The 23,101-nt window shown below is 36.6% G+C and overlaps 1 protein-coding gene across 1 annotated transcript; it reads right to left on the bottom strand.

The window, feature by feature from the left end:
• Positions 1–6,536: 6,536 nt before the first annotated feature.
• Positions 6,537–12,018, bottom strand: LOC116122734 (squalene monooxygenase SE1-like). Its single transcript, XM_031408548.1, has 9 exons — positions 11,813–12,018; positions 9,134–9,212; positions 8,753–8,864; positions 8,477–8,651; positions 8,079–8,247; positions 7,677–7,895; positions 7,156–7,431; positions 6,764–7,042; positions 6,537–6,647 (listed from the first exon to the last, which is right to left on the bottom strand). Exons 1-9 carry the CDS (start codon positions 12,016–12,018, stop codon positions 6,537–6,539), a joined length of 1,626 nt encoding a protein of 541 aa, XP_031264408.1.
• Between the last annotated feature and the right edge of the window lie 11,083 nt (positions 12,019–23,101).

Genomic DNA, 23,101 nt, shown 5'->3' with positions numbered 1-23,101 from the left:
GGGGCGGAGCCAGGATTTCGTTTCGGTGGAGGCAAAGAAAAAAATTTGATATATAAAAAAATTATTCATGAAAAAACGACTTTTTAATACATTAGAAGCAGCAAAATTAAAATATTGTATTTGAGATTTGAGAAAAATAAAATAAAATAAAAGCGGTGATAATGTGGGGATTTTAGTCTACTTTGATAAATAAAACAAACGGGTGATAATGTTACAACACATAATAGAAGGGTACAAATTGAAAATTTTCATAGGGTCAGTGCCTCAGTGAGGGCTAGAGCCCCTTCTCACCCCTTAGTGGCTCCTTTCCTGTTGTGCATCATCTTGAATCACGTGTATACTACCTTCCAATATCTTCAGCATTTACTTTGATATTTGACAATGTTGTTCTTTTAATTAGAAATATTTAGATTCCTGTAAGGGAAGATCATTGCCGTTCAGGAAAAGATGTATTTTTCTTTCTCTTGAAGTACCATAATTGAACTAACTAATAATAGGCTCTAGTATGACGTGGATTACCTCATTAAAGAAGGAGTAAACAACATTTTACCACCCACGTTTGGCGAATCTGCAGTTCCCACCCCTGGTTGCATAAATTGCAGATTCCCGCCCTTAAATTAACACAATTACTTTTCTCTCAAAACAACTCCTACATCTCAAATTTCTCTCAAATAACCCCTAGAGGAGATCCCGGCCAAGCCAAAAATCCAGCTTGATTCCGACATCATTGGACCTCCTCGGCACCACCATCAACATCCCCCAATCCTCTTCATCAAAACCTTTAACTTTTCCACTCAATTACACCTCGGCGAGGTGTCGAAATTTGGCTAGAGAGGCACGACAAAATGCGAAAACCTAAGGGAGAGGCGACGGCAATCGACGGGCTATTGCGATCGGCGATGTTGGGGGTTTTGGGTGGGGGGGAAGCCGGTGATGCTATTGGTGGTGTTGGGGGTGGTTTCCGATGCCGAGACCTATCGAAATTTGGATGAAACGTCGACTAAAACTAAGAGCCGCCGTTGGCGATTGGGGGGTTCAATCAACAGGGAGGTTAGCGGTTTTGATGTGGGGGGTTAGGGGATTGCAATGATGGTGTCAAGAGGGGTCAACTACGCCGGAAACAGGCCAAAATGGCCTAAAATTGTCGGTGAGGTGAATTTGATAAGTGAAGGGTTATTTTGAAATTTTTATCTTTGAAATAACTATTTTACCCTTTTAATAGATTAAACAGTTTTCTGTTAATTTAAGGGTGAGAATCTGCAATTTATGAAACTAGGGGTGTGAACTTGCAGATTCGCCAAACCTTGGGTGGGAAAATGTCATTGACTCTTAAAGAAGAAACAAATTAACCACAGAATAATATGGAATAGTTGAAGTAAAAATTCTGTAATTCGGTACCATGCATATTAAATAAATCTTTATTTGGATATTATGTTAATTGAAATAAAGGGAGGACAACTTTTTCACCCCCAAGGTTTGGCAAAACTACACTTTCCCACCCATCAAGTTTCAAAATGACATTTTCCCACCCTCCATCAGGTTCTGTTAGTGTTTTCTGTTAATATTTGACTGAAAAGACAAAAATACCCTTACATATTTGACTTCATAATTTTTTATTATTTTTTGTCATATCAACAGAGCAATTACAAAAATATCCACTCTTTAAATATGAAATTACTAGTATGCCCTCCACTTTATATGAAAATTAAATTACCAATTTGTCCTTGTTTTTTATTAAAAATAATGTTTCAAATGTATGAAGTTACCGTTGGATTTTTTAAAATTTAAAACCTATAGAATTACCATTTTGTCCTTATAGTTGTTGCAACCCTAAATTGGCATTTATAGTTAAATGTCAATCTAAACCCAAATAAAACAAAGTACTAGCGTTACTAATATTTGAAAATAAGAATCCAAATTGTAAAATTGCAGTGCATATATATATATACCAAATTGTAAAATTGCAGTGCATATATATATATATATATATATATATATAATTTTTTGTCAATTGAAACCCAATAAGAATAGGAAATTCAATAACAAGAAAGTAGATTTGCAACAACTTTGTGTAAAGATAAAAAATAGTACTGCAGAATTAATAGAGAAGCAAAAGTGTAAAACCAAGTAGCCACAAATTACAAAAATTTCATAGAGGAAGCTTTGCCTTATTGAATTACGGGATTTAATTTTATAATGATTTCTGGCGATCTTTATTTTTCTCTCACTCGTTGTCGTAGCCAATCGTCACTCGCCCTTTCAAACCTTTGTTTGTCAGTCGTCGTTAGCCGCCAACCTTAAGTCCCCAATCGCGTCAGTTTCGAAGGATAGGAAGAACACAAAATCTGCTTTTTGTTAGTCCACGGAATTGTTGTGCATTCAAACCACTACCATAACCACTCTATCTCAGCCCAAGAAGACACCAAAATAGAAGGCAACTGCGTTTGGAAAAGATTACGTACGTACGATAAGCAGAAGTAAGGGTTACGACAAAAAAGGGAGAAAACCCTTCAATTTCAGAGAGCAGCGAGAGTTACAATTGAACTCTAGGTTAGTTGTTTCAGTTTAAGAGAGCGGAGAGAGAGAGAGAAAGAGAGAGTTACAAACATGTGCAACGCTATAGAAGAATTGAAAATAATGCACAATAATATGACAAACCTGAGCATGTAAATCCAGGTCTGGTTGCTTATTGGAATCTAATTTCTTGATGACTACAGACTGCCCACTTCTCAGAACACCGAAATACACTCTTCCATATGAGCCCTCACCAACTAATGAGTCTTTATTAAAATTATCTATTTTTTCCTTGAGTTAATCAATTGAAATGTTGATTTGGAATATTTTTTTACGGTTAGGACCAAAAAAATAAGGCTAAAACAAACAATACCACTTATAAAAAAAATTGAGTTTTCTGTTATAAAAAAGGGTAACAAACATTCCAATGCAATCTCAATTCCTTAATACACGTTGTCAAGAAGCTTACAGATTATTATAGCAGTAATAACAAACGGAGATCCTCAATTTTACAACATGAGGAGGCACATAGTGCTGCTGTGACACATAATCTTGGCTTGGTTGAGCATATGTTGGCGATGGATAATTGTGATGACACCATGAACGTGAACTAGATCCAAAAGAAGACTGTCGAGAACTTGTTCGTTTTGAAAGTATCCCACCCATCAACTATTTGATTGATAGATATTCTGAAATATCAAGCAAACGTAAACATAATTAAGAGAGCTTATCTAAAAGGACCTTTTCATATAGATTCACCAATACCATGAAAATACAAGCTGAACAGAAATGAAAATCTCAAATGACACAATCTACCACATAATTTAATGACAACAAAAGTGATGAAAAGTACTCAATCATCTTATATCAATATACGTGTCGTTTTCTAATATTAGAATGTTTTTTTCCCTCATGGAAAATTCAAGTTTTGGAAAACCTTTTAATTTACAGTTAGTCAAAATGTGGGAACAGGGAAGAAAAAAATGACAATTGAATTTAGACATTGCAAGAAATTAAAGATAGGAAACGAGACCATAAAACAACAATGTATAATAACGATACAACATTCTAATGCTACAACTTAAGCAATATAAACTCCAAAAAGTTTCAAAATTCAATCAAAGCTTTGCAAAGTTTGGTCATGGAGCAGTTACTACAAATAACAATACATAAATTTTCGACTACTTAGTCCTTACATAATCTAACAATGCATTTCCTCTAAATTCGAAATTACCCATTATCTTAAACTCCAAATTCAACAAGAATATTGAATGCCCAACTAAGCTTCTGATGAGTTCAGATCTTCACCACCATTTCCAACCCAAAAACAAAAAGCAACAAAAGTTGAAGTAAACACACTTGTTAAAAGAGAGGAGACGGAAAGGGAAAATCTATATGTGTAGTGTAGATAAATATAAGTTGATATAGACATACCTTAGTGAAATTTTGTAAGGTTCTGCAACAAGGTTAGAGCGTTGAGAGTGAGTGTCAATGGGCGGAAATACCCATGTCAAAGTGGTGCTATAGTATATTAAAAAGTAGGTCGGACAAAAGATCAAAAAGAAGCCAATACGATATATCTACGATGAGTAGAAGAAAGGTGGAGATGTGTTGATCACACAACCAATAACCCGATCGCAATGGTTTTAGTTATAGAAAGCAGAGAGAGAAAAGGCAGCCAACCATTCAGGCGACACTCACCGAGATTTCAATTTTTTATTATTTTTTTTTTTGCGGCTAGATTAAAATTGACCTTATTACGCTTTTTTATAACAGAAAACCCTAACGAAATCTGACTGAGGGTAGAAAAGTGTTATTTTGAAACTCGACGAGTGGGAAAGGGTCATTTTAAAACCTGACAGATGGGAAAGTGTGGTCTCACCAAACCTTGGGTGGGAAGTCGCTCTCCCTAAAATAAGCTAAAAGACAGTCCCAACAGTACAGACGACAGTCTCGTTTAAATTTTGATATCCACATCATAGGAGCCATCAGCCATGCATTCGCAGGCAAAAAAATAAAAAATAAAAAATAAAAAGCCTTGAGCGTAAAGTTTTGGGATTCCCAGGAATCTAAAAACTTGCTTAATTAATTGAAGTCAAATCCTGGCAGCGGAATACATCCATTTTTATTAAAAATTTGGGTTATGGGTTAATTTATGTTTGAAGAAATCTTTAAAATTTTGAACCAGCTTCTCATCTTTGATGCCAACTTGAGCCTGCATTTATGGCTTCATTAGGCAGTACAATTGAATTGCCCAATTTGTCAAATTTTGGGTGAACTTGTGCTTTTTAGAAAAGTTTGTTCAGAGGTTGAGAAAGTTAACCAAATGTAAATTTATTAGGATTATTATGTACAGGCCCGGCGCAAGGCCCCCCACAAATAGGGCCCAAATTTTTTATAATTTTTTTAATATATTACAAAAATAGAAATGGTGTATGATTTTTTATCCAGGCCCAGGAAAAAAAAAAAAAAAAAAACCAAAAGGACCAAATTTATTATAAATTTTTTATATATATTCTCACCCAAAGTTTGATAAAATAGTAGTTTGTACCTCTAATTTCATATATTCCAATTTACACCCTTAAATTAACACATTATATTTCTTTTAACAATAAAAGGCTAAATAGTCATTTACATGTCTCAAATTACTCAACCTCAATTCCATCCCAAATTTGATAATTCACATAAATTATCTCCATCCCTCTTTCACCGCCAGCCATTTGGAGCTGATTCTCATCAAGTTTCTCACCAAAATTGACTGGAATCATCACTTTATCATTTTTCCAAGTGTTTTTCTAATCTTGATAGCCCTCGATTTGACCAATTTTTTACGAATCTCATAACCCAACTCTACCGTGCATGACAGTCATTTTCAACATTTTCAGCATGTACCTGGCGTTGTTGGCCTTCCCTGACACCACCATCTTCCTCCCCTCAACCCTCTCACCAAAATCTCTATCATAACTCATTCGTTTACTCCGTCAAATCGGCAGCCACCGATACCTTTTGTGCGACTTCTCAAGCCTTTTCTGGCCAATCCAGGCATTGGAAATTATCTATTTCATCACCCATCACTTTTCCAACATTTGCTCTCCAAAACCCCCCACCAACCTGACCTAATTAGTCTACCAATCGTCGTCCACCTCTCCTAGTGATTTTGCATCTCAAAAGACAAGAAAATAAATTTGATATATTTTTTTTAATATATGCTTATATTATTAGAAGGCCCCCCAAGTAATTTTTGCCTAGGATCACAAATGTTCTTGAGATGGCCTGATTATGTATCAACTTGAATGATATACTGCCATACTGGGTTCTGTTCAGCTTCATAATTCTTGTTTTTTCAATTCTTTAACTGCCTTTCTCTAGGTTCCTTCATCATTCAAACCAGCAAAGTTGTAAGTAAAAAACACCATATTTGGTTTTTGGGACGGAATAAAACCTTCAATAACTGAGTAATCTTGCAGAACAGGATATTGCCCCGATCCTCCTTATGGTTGCTTAATGAAAAAATGTATATCGCCATGTTTTCCATTTCATGAAGATCCATAATTTGAATTCCCCTACTCATAACATTAGGATTGACTGCTTGTTTTCTTTCTACAGAATGTGATACTGTCTGCATTAAACATTTCTTGTATAAAAATGTACACACATTCACAAGGATAAACTAGCCTATCATTGTTATTCCTTACGGATATGGTCACTGCAGTTCACAATAGCTACTTGTTTTCCCCTCAATTTAAGCATACACAATCACAATCTAAGTTCATTGCCAGTGAAAAAGCATGTTAGAGAATAAACAAATAGTTTATAATACACAGAGAATGTTAAGTTTCAACATACACAATCACATTGTAAGTCCTTTTTCCAGTGTAAAAGGCATGTTCATAAACTGAATAACTAATTTACATTGTACAAAGAATGTCTAGTTTCAGTTCAATTCGAACTTTCTGTCATATTTTGAGAACAAATCCTACAAATATAATAAAAATTGTTTGATGATTCACATATTTCTTCACCTAACTTAAGCATAGATCCTGAACTGTGTAATGTGTTGGCATGGTCGCAGGGAAGAGCATCTCTCTTACACCTTCAGCCTTCATAATCGGGAAAATTATACTTGATGCATCCTGAAAAAGAACAGAATTGACAAATTAGGGAAAAAAGTTGAATCCATTAGAAGATAGAAAAATCAGTGATAAATTATTTAGGCCATTTAAAGTTACAAAGCAGAAGATATGCGTACCAAAATCAGTCTAGCACCAATCAACATGCGTTTAGGTGAAGGAAATGGAAGCAATAAACGTCCCACACCATAGATTGCGACAGCAAAGAAATGGCTAACCAAACTGAGTGGACGAGGATTTAGACCAGAGAGTATAGCTATTGGTCCGTTCGTGAAACCACCTCCAAGGCTCAAATAGTCAAAACATGCTTTCCGCAATTCATTTCTTGATGGATCAGGTGATGCACAAAAGACTTTGTAGAGGGCACCAGCCAATGTATTTATTGTAGATGCCACTGGCTGCAGACAAGAATTATGTAAATTCAAATTGTTTGTAAATCCAACAGTGATCTATAAATACCATAACCAAAGCATAGACATTGTCAGATGTTGAATCGATGAATGCTACTTACCTTACGGAGGGTGTAGAAAGATTCCAGATACTTGCAAAGGTTATGTGCATCATTTAGATCGCCCAGAGGCCTAAGCAAATCCCTTAGGATAACAATATCAGATAAAGCCACAGTCATTCCTCCTCCCGTTAAAGGATGCCGCATATTGAACGAGTCCCCGAGTAAAAGAGCACCAGGAGTAGGAGACGGGGCAGCAGGCATGCTTCTATTAGTCATTGTTCTGATGTTTCCTTTATCAATTGCAGCAATGAAAGCAGAGTGGAGTTCATGGGGAATCTGAAACATGCAAGTTCCAATAAGTATTAAGGAATCAGTCACAAGCTAAATTCAAATGTTGTTAAGAAAATTTAAAACATTAAAAAATTGTTTTCATCGCCAGAATCACTCATATACTTTGAGGAATAAGCAAATGTGACATTCTCATTTCACTTGATTTGCAAAAGAACACTTAAAACATAATTATGCAATAGTAGTAAAATTAGACAACTGTGTAGAGATCTATTCAAACAAATTACACATACCTGAGGAGCCACCACAGTTTTTAAATAATTTGTCATTTCACCATTTGAAATTGATGGTACTTTCTGGCCAGGTACATCTACTAAGCAGCGAACTTCAGTACTACTAATAGGATAAAACAAGATTGGAGAAGGATCTGCCAGTATGACATGTCCATGATTTTTGTATGGAAGCTCACAATTCTCCAGGATCAAACCAACAAAACAAGAGGGGATTTCAACCTACAAAAAAGATAAGTACCCTATAATAAACTCTAGTGCAAAACAATTATAGCAATAAGTAGGTTTTCTGTGATAGCTGAAACCTCAGCTTGTTAAGTAATGATTGTACTTTCAAACTACCTAGAAATTCAAGTCATTAATCAGATTGTTGAAATGCATACCAAACCAGACAAGGATACTAACCTTAGGTTTGCTGAGAGAGCGCCGCAAATTTGAACAACAGCCATCACATACTACCGTGAGGGTAGCATATATTGTCAACTCTTGACCTGTCTTAGTTTTGTATGTCACCCCTTTAATAATCCCCTCTTCTTCAATTAGAGATGTTACAGTTCCTTGTTCCAATCTTACACTGCAGCGAAAAAGAAAAATTATGTAAACAAGATGCTAGTAATGATATTACTTTGAAAGATAAAAGTTTAAGATAACTTTGCAGAAATTTAAGCCCCAGGAAAGTATGCAAACTATTGAGATTTGTAATGGCTAGCCTGGAGGAACATATCTTGTAAACTTTATTAAGCTTCGTCTTATAAGAACAGAGAAGCAATTTGAAATGGGATGTTCGAGGAGAAAAACTTTACTTCGATAGAGAAGCAGCTTTTTCTCTCATTCTTTGAATGAAACGGCCATTGTGAAAGCTTCTTCCAGCCACATCTGAATTGAAATTCTCCAAGGGATAAGATACTTTGTTACTTTTTCCATCTTTGTAGAGAGCATATCCAAACACTTGCTGTGCATCAATCGTATTTACACAATCTGCAGCCACACAAACATATTTCACAGATTAGAATCGAGGTGTTGTAGCCATAACATATGAGAAGACAAAGGCACAGTGATGTAGCTGAATTTGTGCTTACCCTCAAGACCCAACTCTATCAACTTGAGGTAGCCTCCTGGTTGTAGGAGTTCACCAACAATTCTGTCAGGTTCAGTCAAGTCTCTTTCAATCACATGCACTCGGCGACCATCCTGCAACATACTCAAAACAAGTTGGATATGATAGTCTTCATTCATCCAATCAATATCCTCCTCTGCAATATTATGTGATCCATTTGCATCAACAGATTCAATTGAACTTAACTATAGAAAACAAAGGCTGGAAATGAAAGATGTTAGTTTTCTATTTCTTCCTTTTATGTTTCTTGGCAATCAACAGAGTTTTATAAAATCCAAAAAAAAAAAGCTCCTTAGAATTAAGGAAAAAGCCTAGTCTTTGAAAAAAAGAAAACCAATTTCACATTGCAGAGTGTACTACCTTGGCAAGATGTAAGCCAGAGCTGACCTGCAACTCCAGCACCAACAATAATTATATCTGTGCTTCCAGAACCTCGGAATGGTTGTGTTACATTTACTGATTTCTTCAACATTTATTTCTCTGAATCTTCATTAAATCATCTTTACTCTTTTTCTTTCTCTTGAACTTTGCAAGAAAGAGCCCCAAGATTGATGCTAAAGTGCTCCAAACATCATCATCAACTGATAATCCATCTTCAGATATAAAGGAATGCTACAGATAGTTCTTGGTGCAGTTTACTTTTCTCTCGTGCTTGTGTTTGCAATATGCATGTTACCGAGAGCCTTTATAGAGCCTAGCATGAAAACAACCATAACTCAATACTTGTTAGCTTTCATTCAAAGGGTTGTGCTAGTGTTCAAAGTACAAGAGCAGAAACAAATATTGGAACCAAAAGGGTCCTGCTAGTGTTCAAAATGAAATGATGAATTCTACAGTGGTTGAGGAAAGGTCGGTGTGGATGAACAAAATTTGTGAAATAATAGTCAAGGAGAGCAAAATTGGAAAAAAAACAGGACATAGTGCAACCGGTCAAAGAGATGTGTTTTTTTCTGGGAACTGGATCTGGAAACTTATAGCCATAAAATGCCTAGTAAGTTAACTATTTTCACAGATTTCGAAATCATAGGAACCAAACGGGAAAATGACAAGTTCATCCATGAAGTTTGGCTTAGATAATTGGTCTACTAAAAGTTTTTAGTAAAGTTTTAGTCCCTGTAACTTTTGGTCCCTCTGATTAGCTAATCCCCCGATTAGCAATTAACAAACCTTAGCAACCAACATGTCTTTGGTAGGAACCAAAGCATTACTAAATATTCTCTAAAACTAAAGTGTTCATAAGCCAAACCATAATTTGGAATGGTATGGCCGTATGGGGGTGTTATGTGGCGAAAAAATCTAAACTTGATAAGCACCTGTCACTTTTACAAAATTGAGGGATTGTAAGTGAAATTTACTCTTCCTTTTGTTTTTGCAACCTCAATAAGATATTTGTAATTTAATAAACCTTAGGGGGATTATAGATTAGAGAAATTAGAGCCATTGACCATATTCACATAACAAAATACAAATTAAGAGTAAACGACTTTTTCCCCCACCAAATAATGCTTAACACCTTTTCCATCAACAAACTTTTTAAAATACCCTTTACTATCTATTTATATCATACTTCCGATTCTTGTATCGTTATGACCCACACAACCATTCTCTTCCCCGATCATCACCACAAAAACCTCTCAAACCCTACTCTCGTCGACCCACCAATCGTAAGCAATCAAACGATTAGGTTTGCGCAGCTGCTCTTCTCAAGTTAAATTCGATCAATCACAACCACCAAATAAAACATTCCCCCACCAAAAGACTCATCGGTCTCCCCTCTTCAAAAGCTCCAACAATCTAGACCGAGTTGTTCTCTATTTACCATCGGAATATAAATTGGATAGTAATGTATATTTAAAGTTTACGGGTGAAAAAGTGTTATTAAGCCATTATTGGATGGAAAAAAATCGTTAACTACTCTACAAATTACCCATGTTTGAAATTCTCATAAATTAACAACCCAACAACCCATATATTAATATAAACTAAAACTTTATTTCTCATTTCTCTCCACTTTGTTCTCACTTCTCACTTCTCACTTTAATTTCTCTTCCTAGTTCCACCGATCTCTATTACTTTTTTAGAAGCTAAATTCCTTTAAGCTAGATTTTCGAATGTGTTGTAAAGTATTTATTGTTGATTTTTTATGTTGGTTGTTATTGGTTTAATAGAGTGAAGCATCCGGACAATATTAAGGATAATGTTACCTTTTTTTTATTTTTATTTTCATTGGTGACAGCGGCCTGTTGGAATTTTTACTAGACGTTCAAAGTTGAACGATTTTTATCTTATTCTGCTTTTGAAGATTAAGGAAGTTTCCTTAAATTTATCTCATGTCTAAAGTTTGGATAGATTTCACTGTGTCCTATTTTTTTTTTTTTTTTTTTTATATTATAATGAAAAGATGGGATATTGATTTGAAAATAGGCAACTAAGACTTTTTTTCATCTTTCTGTAATAATTAAGTTTAACAAACACAACTTTCTGTGGCAACTTGGATTCTCCACTGTTTCCTTATAATAAGCGGTCTCCGATGCTTTCCCACAGAAACACAAGTTACAACAAAGTAAGAAAAAGCCAAATAAATTTACTTGTTTGTTGGGTACCTTAATGTAGCCAAAATGTGTCGAGTTTGAGACTTTAGTTACATTCTTCAACTCATATGCAATCCAACGTCTTGATGTCTCCTGGTTGTAAAAATACCCCAAAAATATGCAATCTTTTGTACATTTTCACCACATTCATCTACTTTGATTGGTCCACTTGCTGAATTATAATTGCTCAAGAAATGATCCACTCCTTCAACCTTTTAACAATGAAAATCATTCACCCCACAAGAATTTAACTTCTTAGCTTCACAGTGTTGGCTCCACCCCGGCAGGCCTTTCTCCGATGGGCAAGCAACACATTGATATTCATCACACACCCCGAAATTGCCGCATCTCTCTGGCAATTGGCACTCATTTTCTCAAATTGAATCTCTGGAGAAGAGAGTGAAAGTTTCTTCCCATGCGCTCCAAGTAACCTTGTCGTAGAAAGTGAAGATCCTGAGATGACAATGTGCCGCCTTTCCAAAACAAGACTGCCGCCAGTTGATTTCTCTAGAGTTAGATCATAAGCTAAACCCTCACCGTACTCTGGCTCAGAATTGAATTTCACATACTCAAGAGAGCCCTGTTTACTCCACAGTTCTGACACCGAGTAGAGAACAGGGTGTGGGGAGTTTTTCATTAATTTGATAATACAACGCCAATCGTTTCGACTCCATTACCAAACTATTAAGCCCCATCTTTGTTTTCTTTAGCGGATGCTCGGCTCACGAGCTTAGTTACTCCTCCAAAGCCGAGAGATTGACCTACCACGAGAGTATCAGTTGGGTGGTCGGAACTTTGCCAAATGAATTTGCCCTTAAGAACTTATAAACATATAGATTAGGTTTAATTCTTTCATAATCTCACGAATTGTCATCTTACTTACACCAAGATATTCTGTTTCAGAATTTTCAACAATTAATGACAAGATTTAGAGCCATTTTCATTTTAATCATTCTCTCTAGACATAAAATTTGAACCACGTTTTTGACCTGCAAAACACTTGACGTTAACTTTCAAGTAGTAAATTTATTATAATTATAAATAGATTATTGATGTATCAAATCTGTGCATTCAGAAATTTCATTCATGTTCTTTTGGTCCAATCTTTCAACAAGGAGGCGGCTTTACTTTATTAATCAAACTGATTGTGGACACTTGAGTAAGGTGTACAATTACTGGATTATATATATAATAATATTAATGGATAACACATGCCACTAAACAAGAAGAGAAATTGTAAATAGTTTAAACCAATTTGCCAGAAAAGGATAAGAGGGTTTACCTGGTGTCACAAGCCAAGAGTTTTGACGCAGCGGAATGGCCCGTGTGGCACCCCAACGTCTCGCTAGAGACGGGGTAAGCCTACACGTGTGACATTCATTGGTTCGAAGTCTACTGGTTTTGTCATGCCATGGACTCATTAGCAAAGCAGCTCCAACTCCCAACCAGTTTGTGCAGAGATGGTCTAATCCCTTCTTCTATGAAGAAGAGCTCATGCACTCCCCTTTCACAAAACACCTCCCTCCTAAAGATTCTAATGAAGCATTGTCAATGTGCCAGGAGGAAACACACATGATGTCTCAACTATCACACCACATGTGAATGCTTCGTGAAACCACTCAACCATGTACACTCGCTCTCCACACTTGCTGCTTTTGTCACAACATTGCGGACTAAGGTCGTGACAAAAGCAGCAAGATGGTTCCCTTCGGATGTGTGTCAACTATAGGGCATTGAACAAAATTACCATCTGGAACAAGTATCATGTTCCCATTGGTCAAGATTTCATGGACAGGTTGAGTGGAGCTTCAATTTTCACTAAATTAGACTTGCAATCAGGGTATTGGCAAGTCAAAATTGCTGCGAGAGATGAGCCTAAGACCACTTGTGTGACCAGGTATGGTTCATATGAATTTTTAATCATGCCGTTTGGCTTGACAAATGCACCAGCTACATTCTATAATTTGATGAATGATGTGCTATATGAGTTCTTGGATGAATTTGCGGTTGTGTATTTAAAGGATATTGTTATCTATAGTCGGGATTTGGATGAATATTTGGTTCACTTGAGAAGGGTGTTGATGTGATTGAGAGAGCATCAATTGTATGTGAAGATGGAGAAATGTGAATTTACTATATAGGAAATCGTGTTCTTGGGGCACTTGGTGAGTAAAGGCCAAGTGAGGATGGATCCAAAGAAAGTGCAGGCAATAATGGAATGGCCAACTCCTACAGAGGTACCCGATTTGAAATCTTTCTTGGGTTTGGAAAATTATTACCGCAAGCTCATTGCAGGATACTTAAAGAAGGCAGAGTCGTTGACTAATTTGTTGAAGAAATGGCAAAGGTGGGAGTGGACAAAAACATGTACCACGACTTTCAATAAGTTGAAGAAAGTCATTGCCTCAAAATCGATGTTGAGGTTGCTTAATTTTGAGTTACAATTTGAAGTGCATACGGATGCTTCAGAGAAAGCTATTAGTAGGGTGTTGGTACAAGAAAGACATCCTGTTGCTTTTGAGAGTCGAAAGTTGAATGGGGCTAAGTAGCAGTATTCTGCTCATGAGAAAGAAATGGTGGATGTTGTGCATAGCTTGCAGGTATGGCAACTGTATTTGTTGGGCACAAAGTTTGTGGTGATAACAGATAACGTGCCAACACTTTCTTTAAAACAACCAAAAACAGGCCCGATGGTAGGATCTTTTGGCTAAATATGACTTTACATGACAACATAAGCTTGTGAGGCACAATCAGGTTGCCAATGCTTTGAGTAGGAAAGAAGTTATTACTACTCTATATGTAATAACCTGTGTGGAATTTGACATTTTGGATAGGTTACAAGTGGCTACCCAACAAGATGTCGAGTACAAGGACTTGTTGACACAAATTCATGATGGGATTGTACGACGACATTGGTTAGAGGATGGGTTATTGCATGCTAAAGGGAATAGATTGTATGTTGCAAACAAGGGTGGATTGAGGCGACTTTTACTAAAAGAAGTTCATGATGCACCATTGGCAAATCATCTCGGTAGAGAAAGAACTTTGGCTTTGTTGACAATGGATTATTATTGCCCTAAGATGGAAGTTGATATTGAGTCCTATGTCAAGACTTGTCTTGCTTTTCAATTAGACAAGACTGAAAGAGGGAAGGTAGCAGGGTTGTTGCAACCCCTGCCCATTCCCGAGAGGCCTTGGGTGTCAGCCTTTCTTGATTTTATCAGCAGGTTCCCAAAGGTGGAAGGTATGTTTTTTGTCCTTGCTGTGGTGGACAAATTTTCTAAGTATGTAGTTCTCATGGCAACCCCAGATGCATGTACAACGTAGACAGCTGCTGCATTGTTTTATAAAAATGTGGTGAAGTATTTTGGGGTGCTAGTGGATTTGGTTAGTGATCGAGATGAGAGGTTTACTAGACGATTTTGGACTGCTATTTTTAACATGATAGGAATTGAATTGAAGTTTTCTACAACTAATCATCCATAAATGGATGGTCAGACTAAAGGGGTGAATGCATTGTTGGAGGAATATCTTTGGCATTATGTGACTGTTAGCCAATGGAATTGACTAGATTTGTTAGACTCTGTGCAGTTTTGCTATAATCTTCATAAATTGTCTTCAACAGAGTTAAGTCCTTTTGAGTTGGTGCAGGGATAGCATCCTTTGACCCCTATAGAGATTGCAAAACAGCCAACAAGGGAAAAATTTCTTGCTGCTGATTGGGTGGGAAAAGATAGGCAAGAGCTTTTAGATCAAGCTCAAGACAATTTGCAAAAGGCAAACAAACAGATGAAGAAGTATGCGGGTGCTAAGAGGAGACCTTTAGAATTTGATATAGGTGATCCGGTGCTACTCAAACCCACTCCTCGGGTTTGGAAGAAAATCAATAGCAAGGGAGTGCATAGGGGGTTGGTATTGAAATATGATGGGCCATTTGAGATTGTAAGCAAAATGGGTGTTATTGCTTATAGGTTAAAGTTGCCTGAATGAATCAATGTATATATCACATTTCATGCGAGTTTCTTGAAACCATTCCATGAAAACAAAGGGGATTATTCACAGACCCAAGCTAAGAGAGCTCCTATTATGATTAGGAAATAATTCGATGATGAAATTGAGAAGATCTTAGATCACTGGAGGATGGGACATCATAAGAAGAATTGCCGAATTGAGTATTTGGTGAAACGGAAGAGGGGTAAAGATAGTGAAATTTCGTGGGAAAGAGATATTGACTTGTGGTAGTTTGAGGAGATTGTGCAAGAGCACATTTCCACCGTTCTGACGAGGACATCGGGTTCTTCTAATGAGGGAGGTTTGTTGACCCTTAAGAAGTGTCATGGGCATGGGCAAGCATGTAGCTTTCATCCTTGGCCACAGCCTTGCCAAGATAGTGCTTGGGAGCATGCCAGATGAGGATGGGTGGTGTTAGACATGTGGTGTTTGAGTGACGGGACGTCAAGCACGCACTGATGCAAGATGGTGAGAACACAGTCCCTTAGGCTTGCGAGTGTAGGCACTTGCAAGCACATACATGTGCGGGAAAACATGTGTTGGCATGGGCGCTGGGGCATCCATGAGCAAGACAAGCAATGCATGGGCTAGGACATGTACAAGTGGGTAATGTGAGCAGCAGGCAGCAATGTACGTGGTGTGCATGTGGGCATGTGCTAGACTGATGGGAATACTTAACATTGTATAGCCCAAAGTGTAAGTTGGCCCAGTTCGTAAGGTAGCCCTGGTCATTAAGAGGCGCAACTCGTAAAGTAGCCCAACTCATGGAGAGGGTTGACTCGTGGTGTGATCTAGCTCATAGAATGGGTCAGCCCATAGAATGAACTTTCTTACAAAATGGGTCCCATATGATGGTCAATCCACACGATGAATATAAGCATAGGCCCAACCGGAATTGGGCTAAGGCATTGGGCTTTATTTAGTATGTATTTCGTTATTGGGTCTTACAAGGTCCAATACAATTTTTTACCCATACAAGATGCGAATACACTTGCTTTTGACAAAGATAATTTGCATAAACGCATACAGACCTAAATTTCATTCACTAGTAATACAGGATATGACATTAACACTTCCCAGTAAATTCCAAGTGGAAAAGTACTTTTTCTTTCATTTATTTCAAAGGGCTAATTTGTAGAAACGCGTAAAGACCTAAACTCTTGATATGGTCGAAAGAGGAACATAAAGTCAATATAGAAACAGAACCTTGATATTTTGCATTATATATTGGGTGGTTCATATTCACATGGTAGCATTAATGCAAGAGGAATCTTGCACCAAATTAATAGCAAGAGGAACTTATAGTCAAGATGAAAAGATGTGATGTCCAATTATTGAGACCTAACTTATTGACAAATAATAGTAGGGATGGATGAGATTTCATGTTCAAATAAAACTTTCTTTTAACTCTTTGAACCAAATTAATAATTAATTGGGACAGTTGCTATGGTGGCCAAAAAATATCAATCAATAGCCTACAATGATCATATGTTAGTAAAGTGTAACAATACTTTAGTAACATTCTCATATATTATCAATCGGTCTCGAAATGTTAACTCTTTATAACATATGTTACCCAAAAATCGTTACATAGTCTTAAATCTTGTTGGAATGTTGCAAGCTGCATGGTTGCTTAGACAAATGCTAGGAGACAATTATGTTTGTCTAGATAAACTTGTGTAATTATCCAATTGCTTGGCAACTTTTATGTAGGTTGTAATTGCTCTTGTAATCATCATGTAATTGCCTTGCCAATGTGTATATAAGGCAAGCAAGCTGTGGGGGATATGTGTGTATGTGCCATTGTTGTAACTTGAGTGTTATATCTGTGTGTGTAGGATCAGATTGTAATAATGGGAAAACACTGCAGAAGCATTCTAGTTATACTTGTATTCTTTATACATAATATAAGGGATACGGACATTTGGGAAGGCTAATAAGCACTTGGCGTGCTTGTCCCGAGCAATGCCTAGAAGGGAGTTTAGGCCCTGTGACATTGGTATTAGAGCCCAGTTTATCCAGGTTTGTTTTTAAATTTTCCTTGTTGCTTGTTCATGTCAAGAAGGGTTGAGATGGAAGCACAAAGGGAAAAAGTCACTCAATTGGAAGAACTGATGGGGGAGAATCAAGATGGCTAGAATATGACCATCAATGAGAGACTTGATTAGTTTGAACAACTGATGGATGAAAATCAAGATGGTCAGACTATGACCATCAATGAGATACTTGATCAGTATAATCAAAGTTTCAAAATTTTCCAGAAGCAATTTATGGAATTGTTAGATTTAACCAACAAGAGACTTGATGCCCTAGAGGATGATAATGTCTTCTTGAAGCATACCCAAAATGAAATTTGTAACTCCAAGATCCTTCATATCAAATTGTGCAACCAACAAACCCTTGATATAATTTATTAACTCCTTGTTATTCCCTATCAGTAATATATCATCCACACATAAGGTTAAAATAACAAAAACATTATTTAACCTTTTCACATGCACACAGTGATCCACATTACTACGACTGAAGCCATGCTGAAGAATGTGAATCGAACTTTTGGTACTACACCCTTGGTGACTATTTAGGCCCATACAAAGACTTCCTCAACCTACACACCAAGTCTTCTTTCCAGGGGCAGACCCAGCCCCTTGGAGGGTTGGCCTTACATTTGGAAAAAAAAATGTTTATATAAACCATTAAAAAATTCTATTAATATATATATCAGGCCTATCTTTAGATTTAAAAAAAAAAATAAGAAATATTATACATATATCAAGATTCATAGAAAACTTATTATTAATATATATATTCCAGACCTACATCATATTAAAAGTTTAAAACTTTCACCACTTTTTCTATGTCGACCTGTTTTTTATGATTTTATCTCTAAAATTCTTTATTCTCTCATTCTCTTTATTCGTTCTTAAAACTTTTGCAGACTAAAATTGTTGAAGGTTTCACTAATCAAGTGCCACAATTAGCTTCGTTTTTTGTTTTATTTGTTTTAGGTATGTGTATTGCTCATTTCATTTTAGTTTATTTTAAGGTTGAATCATACTTATTTTTTGAAGGTTTTTTATTCTAATTTGATGGAAAAAGGCATGGATCTTGTGAGTTTGTTTTGTGTTTTGTGTTTAAGAATATTCATGCTTTCCCAAATTAAAACTTAACTATATTTTATTGAATGTTATTCTTCATCCTTCACCCATCACTTTCCTACATTTCAAACATCACCGTTTGACTGTTCAAAATCATTTAAGAAGTTTGAGTTATTATCTATGTTTATGCTAAGAAAATTTCTCTTTTTTTATTAATTCATATTAAAAGTCAAGATAATGTTGACTTAATTTAAGTTTTGATTGTAGCTTAGGCTAGGCCTGATCAAAGTAATGAAATTTTATATTATAATCTTTGAGAGCGAAAAAAAAAAAAAAGAGGAGAAATAAGAAATTTGTGTAGAATATTTTTTTGAATTGTGATTGTTGTGAACTCTTTTAATTATATTAGATTTAAGTGGATCATTAGATTTTCGTGGTCTTTTGCTCTCTTTAATTGAAAAGGTTTTTCTACGTAAAAATTTTCTTGTGTTTCCTCATGAATTGGATGTTATTTTCAACATAATTTGTTCAAGGTTTTGCTTCTCATAGATTTATTCAAGTAGTAAAGTATTGTGTTATTGCATTACTTTCTTTCAGATTATTGATATTGTATTATATCCTTTGCTTAAGGTTTGGTAATTTTTTTAAAGTTTTCATTAATTGCTTGATAAACAATTATGGAACTACGGAGGCCCCCCCTGGGTAAAAATCCTAGGTCCGCCACTGCTTCCTTCCCTTTGCATACAAACCCCTCAGGTTACCTCATGTAAATTTCCTTCTCCAGATCTCTATGTAGAAACGCAGTCTTTACATCCAATTGCTCAATTTCAAGATTATACGTGGCAATTATTGATAGACTATACTTTATTGATGTTAACTTGGCCACACATGAGAAAATCTTGATGTTAACTTGGCCACACATGAGAAAATCTTGATGTTAACTTGGCCACACATGAGAAAATCTCACCATAATCAACACCCTCAATCTACGAGAATCCCTTTGCAACGAGCCTCGCTTTATACTTTGCAATTGTTCCATCTGCCTGCAGTTTTCTATTAAACACCCATTATTAACCAATTTTCTTTCTATCCTTAGGAAATTTACATAGGACCCGTGTATTATTCTTGTCCAGTGGTTGCATCTCCTCATTCATCGCAAGCTCCCATAAATTTGCATCTTCAATGGCTCTTACTTCATTTACATTTCTAGGTTCATCACCAGTCACATTCAAACAAGCAATCCACTTAGGGCACTTAGAGAGTAACGAATTGGTGCCCTTCTAACTCTTGTAGATCTCCTCAAAGTTGGCGATACCACAACTTCTTCATTAGAACCATCATCTGAACCATCCAGAGAGCCCTCATCAGCCACACAATCAAATTGATGCTCATGATTAGATTCTATAGACTCTAACTTATCAATCTCTGCAACAACATTAGGAATTACCTCATCCTCTTACTCCACTGTAGTCACATCAAATTGAACTTTCTTTGACTATTTAAGATCTTCAGGAGCTGCCACTCGTTGTTTTACCTCTCTAAAAATTTGTATTTACAAGATTCCACAACTTGTGCCCCTTGATGCCATCCTTGCCCCCACAAACTGACATTTCTCGGATTTACTGCCAAGCTTGGTTCTCTTTTCTTTTGGCACATGCACATATGCATCACAACCAAAAACCCAAATAAAGGACATATTAGGCTTCTTACCATACAGAACTTCATAAGGCGTCATGTCTTTAACTGAAAAAGTGGGAGACTAATTCTTCAAATAATAAGCCATTGCAGTAGCTTCTGCTCAAAACCCAGACCCCAAATATGCCATATTCAGCATACGAATAGCCTTCTCTAACAATGACCAAATGAGACGTTCAGCCACTCCATTCTACTAAGGCGTGTAAGGTGTAGTTTTCTGCCTTGTAATTCCATGTGCCGCACAAAACTGCTCAAACTTACCAAAACAAAATTACCCACTATTATCAGTTCCCAAAGCCTTAATCTTCTTATTGAACTAGTTCTTAACTAGTGCTTTAAATTCTCGGAATTTCTCTAAAGCTTCAAACTTGCTGTGAATGAAATAAACCCAACAGTATCTAGAAAAAATCATCTATGAAAGATATATAATACTTGTATTTTCCAATATATTCAACTAGAGTAAGGTCAAAAACATCACTGTGAATTAACCCCTGAATTTTTGTTGCTCTTGTGCCTGTGGATTGAAAATTGACCTAATTCTACTTGCCTTGTAAACATTCCTCACAAAACCCAAAACTCATGGAATAGTTAGGAATCCCTTCCACCATTTTCTGAGTCACCAAAGTAGGCAAAGCCATCTCCCCAATGTGCCCCATTCATTGATGCCACAGCGTTGCAGAACCAATTTCTTTTTCAACTAATTCTTTTTCCGAAACATAACCACCCACAAAAGGATTTTTAACAATTGATGCCAGCAACTTGTATAGTGTGCCATGTCGAATTCCTCGTGCAATAATCATAGATTCTCGAGTCATCTTGAAAGATGTTCTGTCACAACTAAATACTATTCCTGCGTCAGCCATCGTTCCAAAAGAAAGCAGATTTCTACTCATACCAGGAATGTGCATCACTTCAGGGAACGTCCTCACAGAACCATCATGCAACTTTAGTTTGATTTTCCTACGGCCAATAATCTTCACAGTCGTATCATCTCCTAACAAAACGTTACCTCCATTATATGTCTCATACTCACAAAACCATTCATTGTGAGGTGTCATATGGAATGATGCACCAATATCAACATACTAGACCGCTTGGTCTGATCCAACCATACACGTTGTAGCCACATACATGTCTCTATCTAATTCTCATTTGTATGATGAGGTTTCAACTTCTTTCCCCTTCACAGGTTTGTTTCTGCAGTCTTTCTTTAGATGCCCGAATTCCTGACATCTCCAACATTTAATCTTACATTTATCCTTACTCTTTGACCTACCTCGTGAATTTCCCCTATCGCCAGACTTATTTGAATTTCTATCAAAGTTTCATCCTTTGGGAGTTAAAGCATCCCTAAACGAACCCTCTGAACCTCTTTGCCACGTATCCTCTATTAGCAATGTAGAACAAACAGTTTCCCACGACATCTATGTCGATCTTCCACCACCAATCACAACAATCAAGTTGTCCCACATATATGGCAGTGAGCATAATAACATGACCACTTTCTCACCTTCAATAAGTTGTACATCCATAGCCAGCAGTTGATTTACCAGAGTATTAAAGTCATCCAGATGTGCAGTAAAAGAATCCCCATCATGCATACAGAGATTGTAGAGTTTCTTGCGATGGAACAGCGCGTTCACCAAAGACTTACTCAAATACATATTTTCTAACCTATGCTATAACCCTTAGTCGTATCCTGATCCATCACATTCGTTAAAACGGAGTCCTCAAGGCAGATGCAGATCAAACCTTTGGCTTTCTGATCCATCTTGTTCTATTTTGCAAGTGCGACACGATCAACCATTGATAATTCTCCTCCAGATGTCGTTGTAGGTACAAACCCAGGCGTAATTGACACTGTAGTTCCAAACATTTCACTCGTAATAGCAGCAGCTGTCCCGACTATCAGCCTATCATTCGCAATTGCATCCCACAGATCCCTATCAATGAGTAGATCTTCCATCCGTAATTTCCAAAGCTCGAAGCATTTGTCGTCGAACTTCTAAATTTCAACCTTTGATCCCGTCATCTCTAAATCACAATCTAACTAACTTAAAGGCTCTAATACCAATTGAAAGAATTAAGAGCAATATGAAAACAAAAACAGTAAACACACACAAACCATAAACAGTAAAAAGAAAGAACAAATACGCACGATTTACCTTGGTTCACCCAATTAACAGGCTACGTCCAATAGAGTCAATATTATTGCAATACTGCCCACTTCCCTCGTTTACAATGAATGTAATTTACCCTATGATTTGCTATCACACTCATACATGAGAAAAGTATGTTTATATATTAGGACTCCTGATGCATTTGCGTGGCCCCTTATTCTTGAAGTGGTTGGCAACTCCAACAATGAGGTCGTGACACATGGATTCATCAGGGAAGCGACTCCAGCTCCCGACCAGTTTGTGCAGGGATGGCCTAATCCCTTCTTCTATGAAGAACAACTCCTACACTCCTTTTTCACGAAGCACCTCCCTTTTAAAGAGTCTTATGAAGCCTTGACAATGTGCTAGGAGGAAACACACCTGACATCTCAGTTGTCATACCCCATGTGAATGCTTTGCGAAATCACTCAACCTCGTACGCTCTCCACACTTGCTGCTCTTGTCACAACATTGCGGAATAAGGTCGCGACACTGGTACAATTTTATTAAAATGCTCGTATATAGATCTTGACAAGCTGAAGTGTGCACTGCAAATCTTGAGACGTTTTCCATGTCCGGTAATCTATGAGAAATCTAGTTAATACTTGATGGAAATTAGGAATTAAAAAAGAAAAGTCGTGCTACATATATAAACTAAGTATATTTTTTTTGTATATAAACTGATGTAATATAACTCTTTTATTATCACATCATTCATGTATTTAATTAAACATTTATTAAGTTAATTTTTTGTATA

Source organism: Pistacia vera, unplaced genomic scaffold, assembly GCF_008641045.1.
Source record: "Pistacia vera cultivar Batoury unplaced genomic scaffold, PisVer_v2 Contig137, whole genome shotgun sequence".
NCBI classification, from domain to species: domain Eukaryota; kingdom Viridiplantae; phylum Streptophyta; class Magnoliopsida; order Sapindales; family Anacardiaceae; genus Pistacia; species Pistacia vera.
Note: the sequence above shows the minus strand (reverse complement) of the source record. Positions and strands in the feature narration are given on the sequence as shown.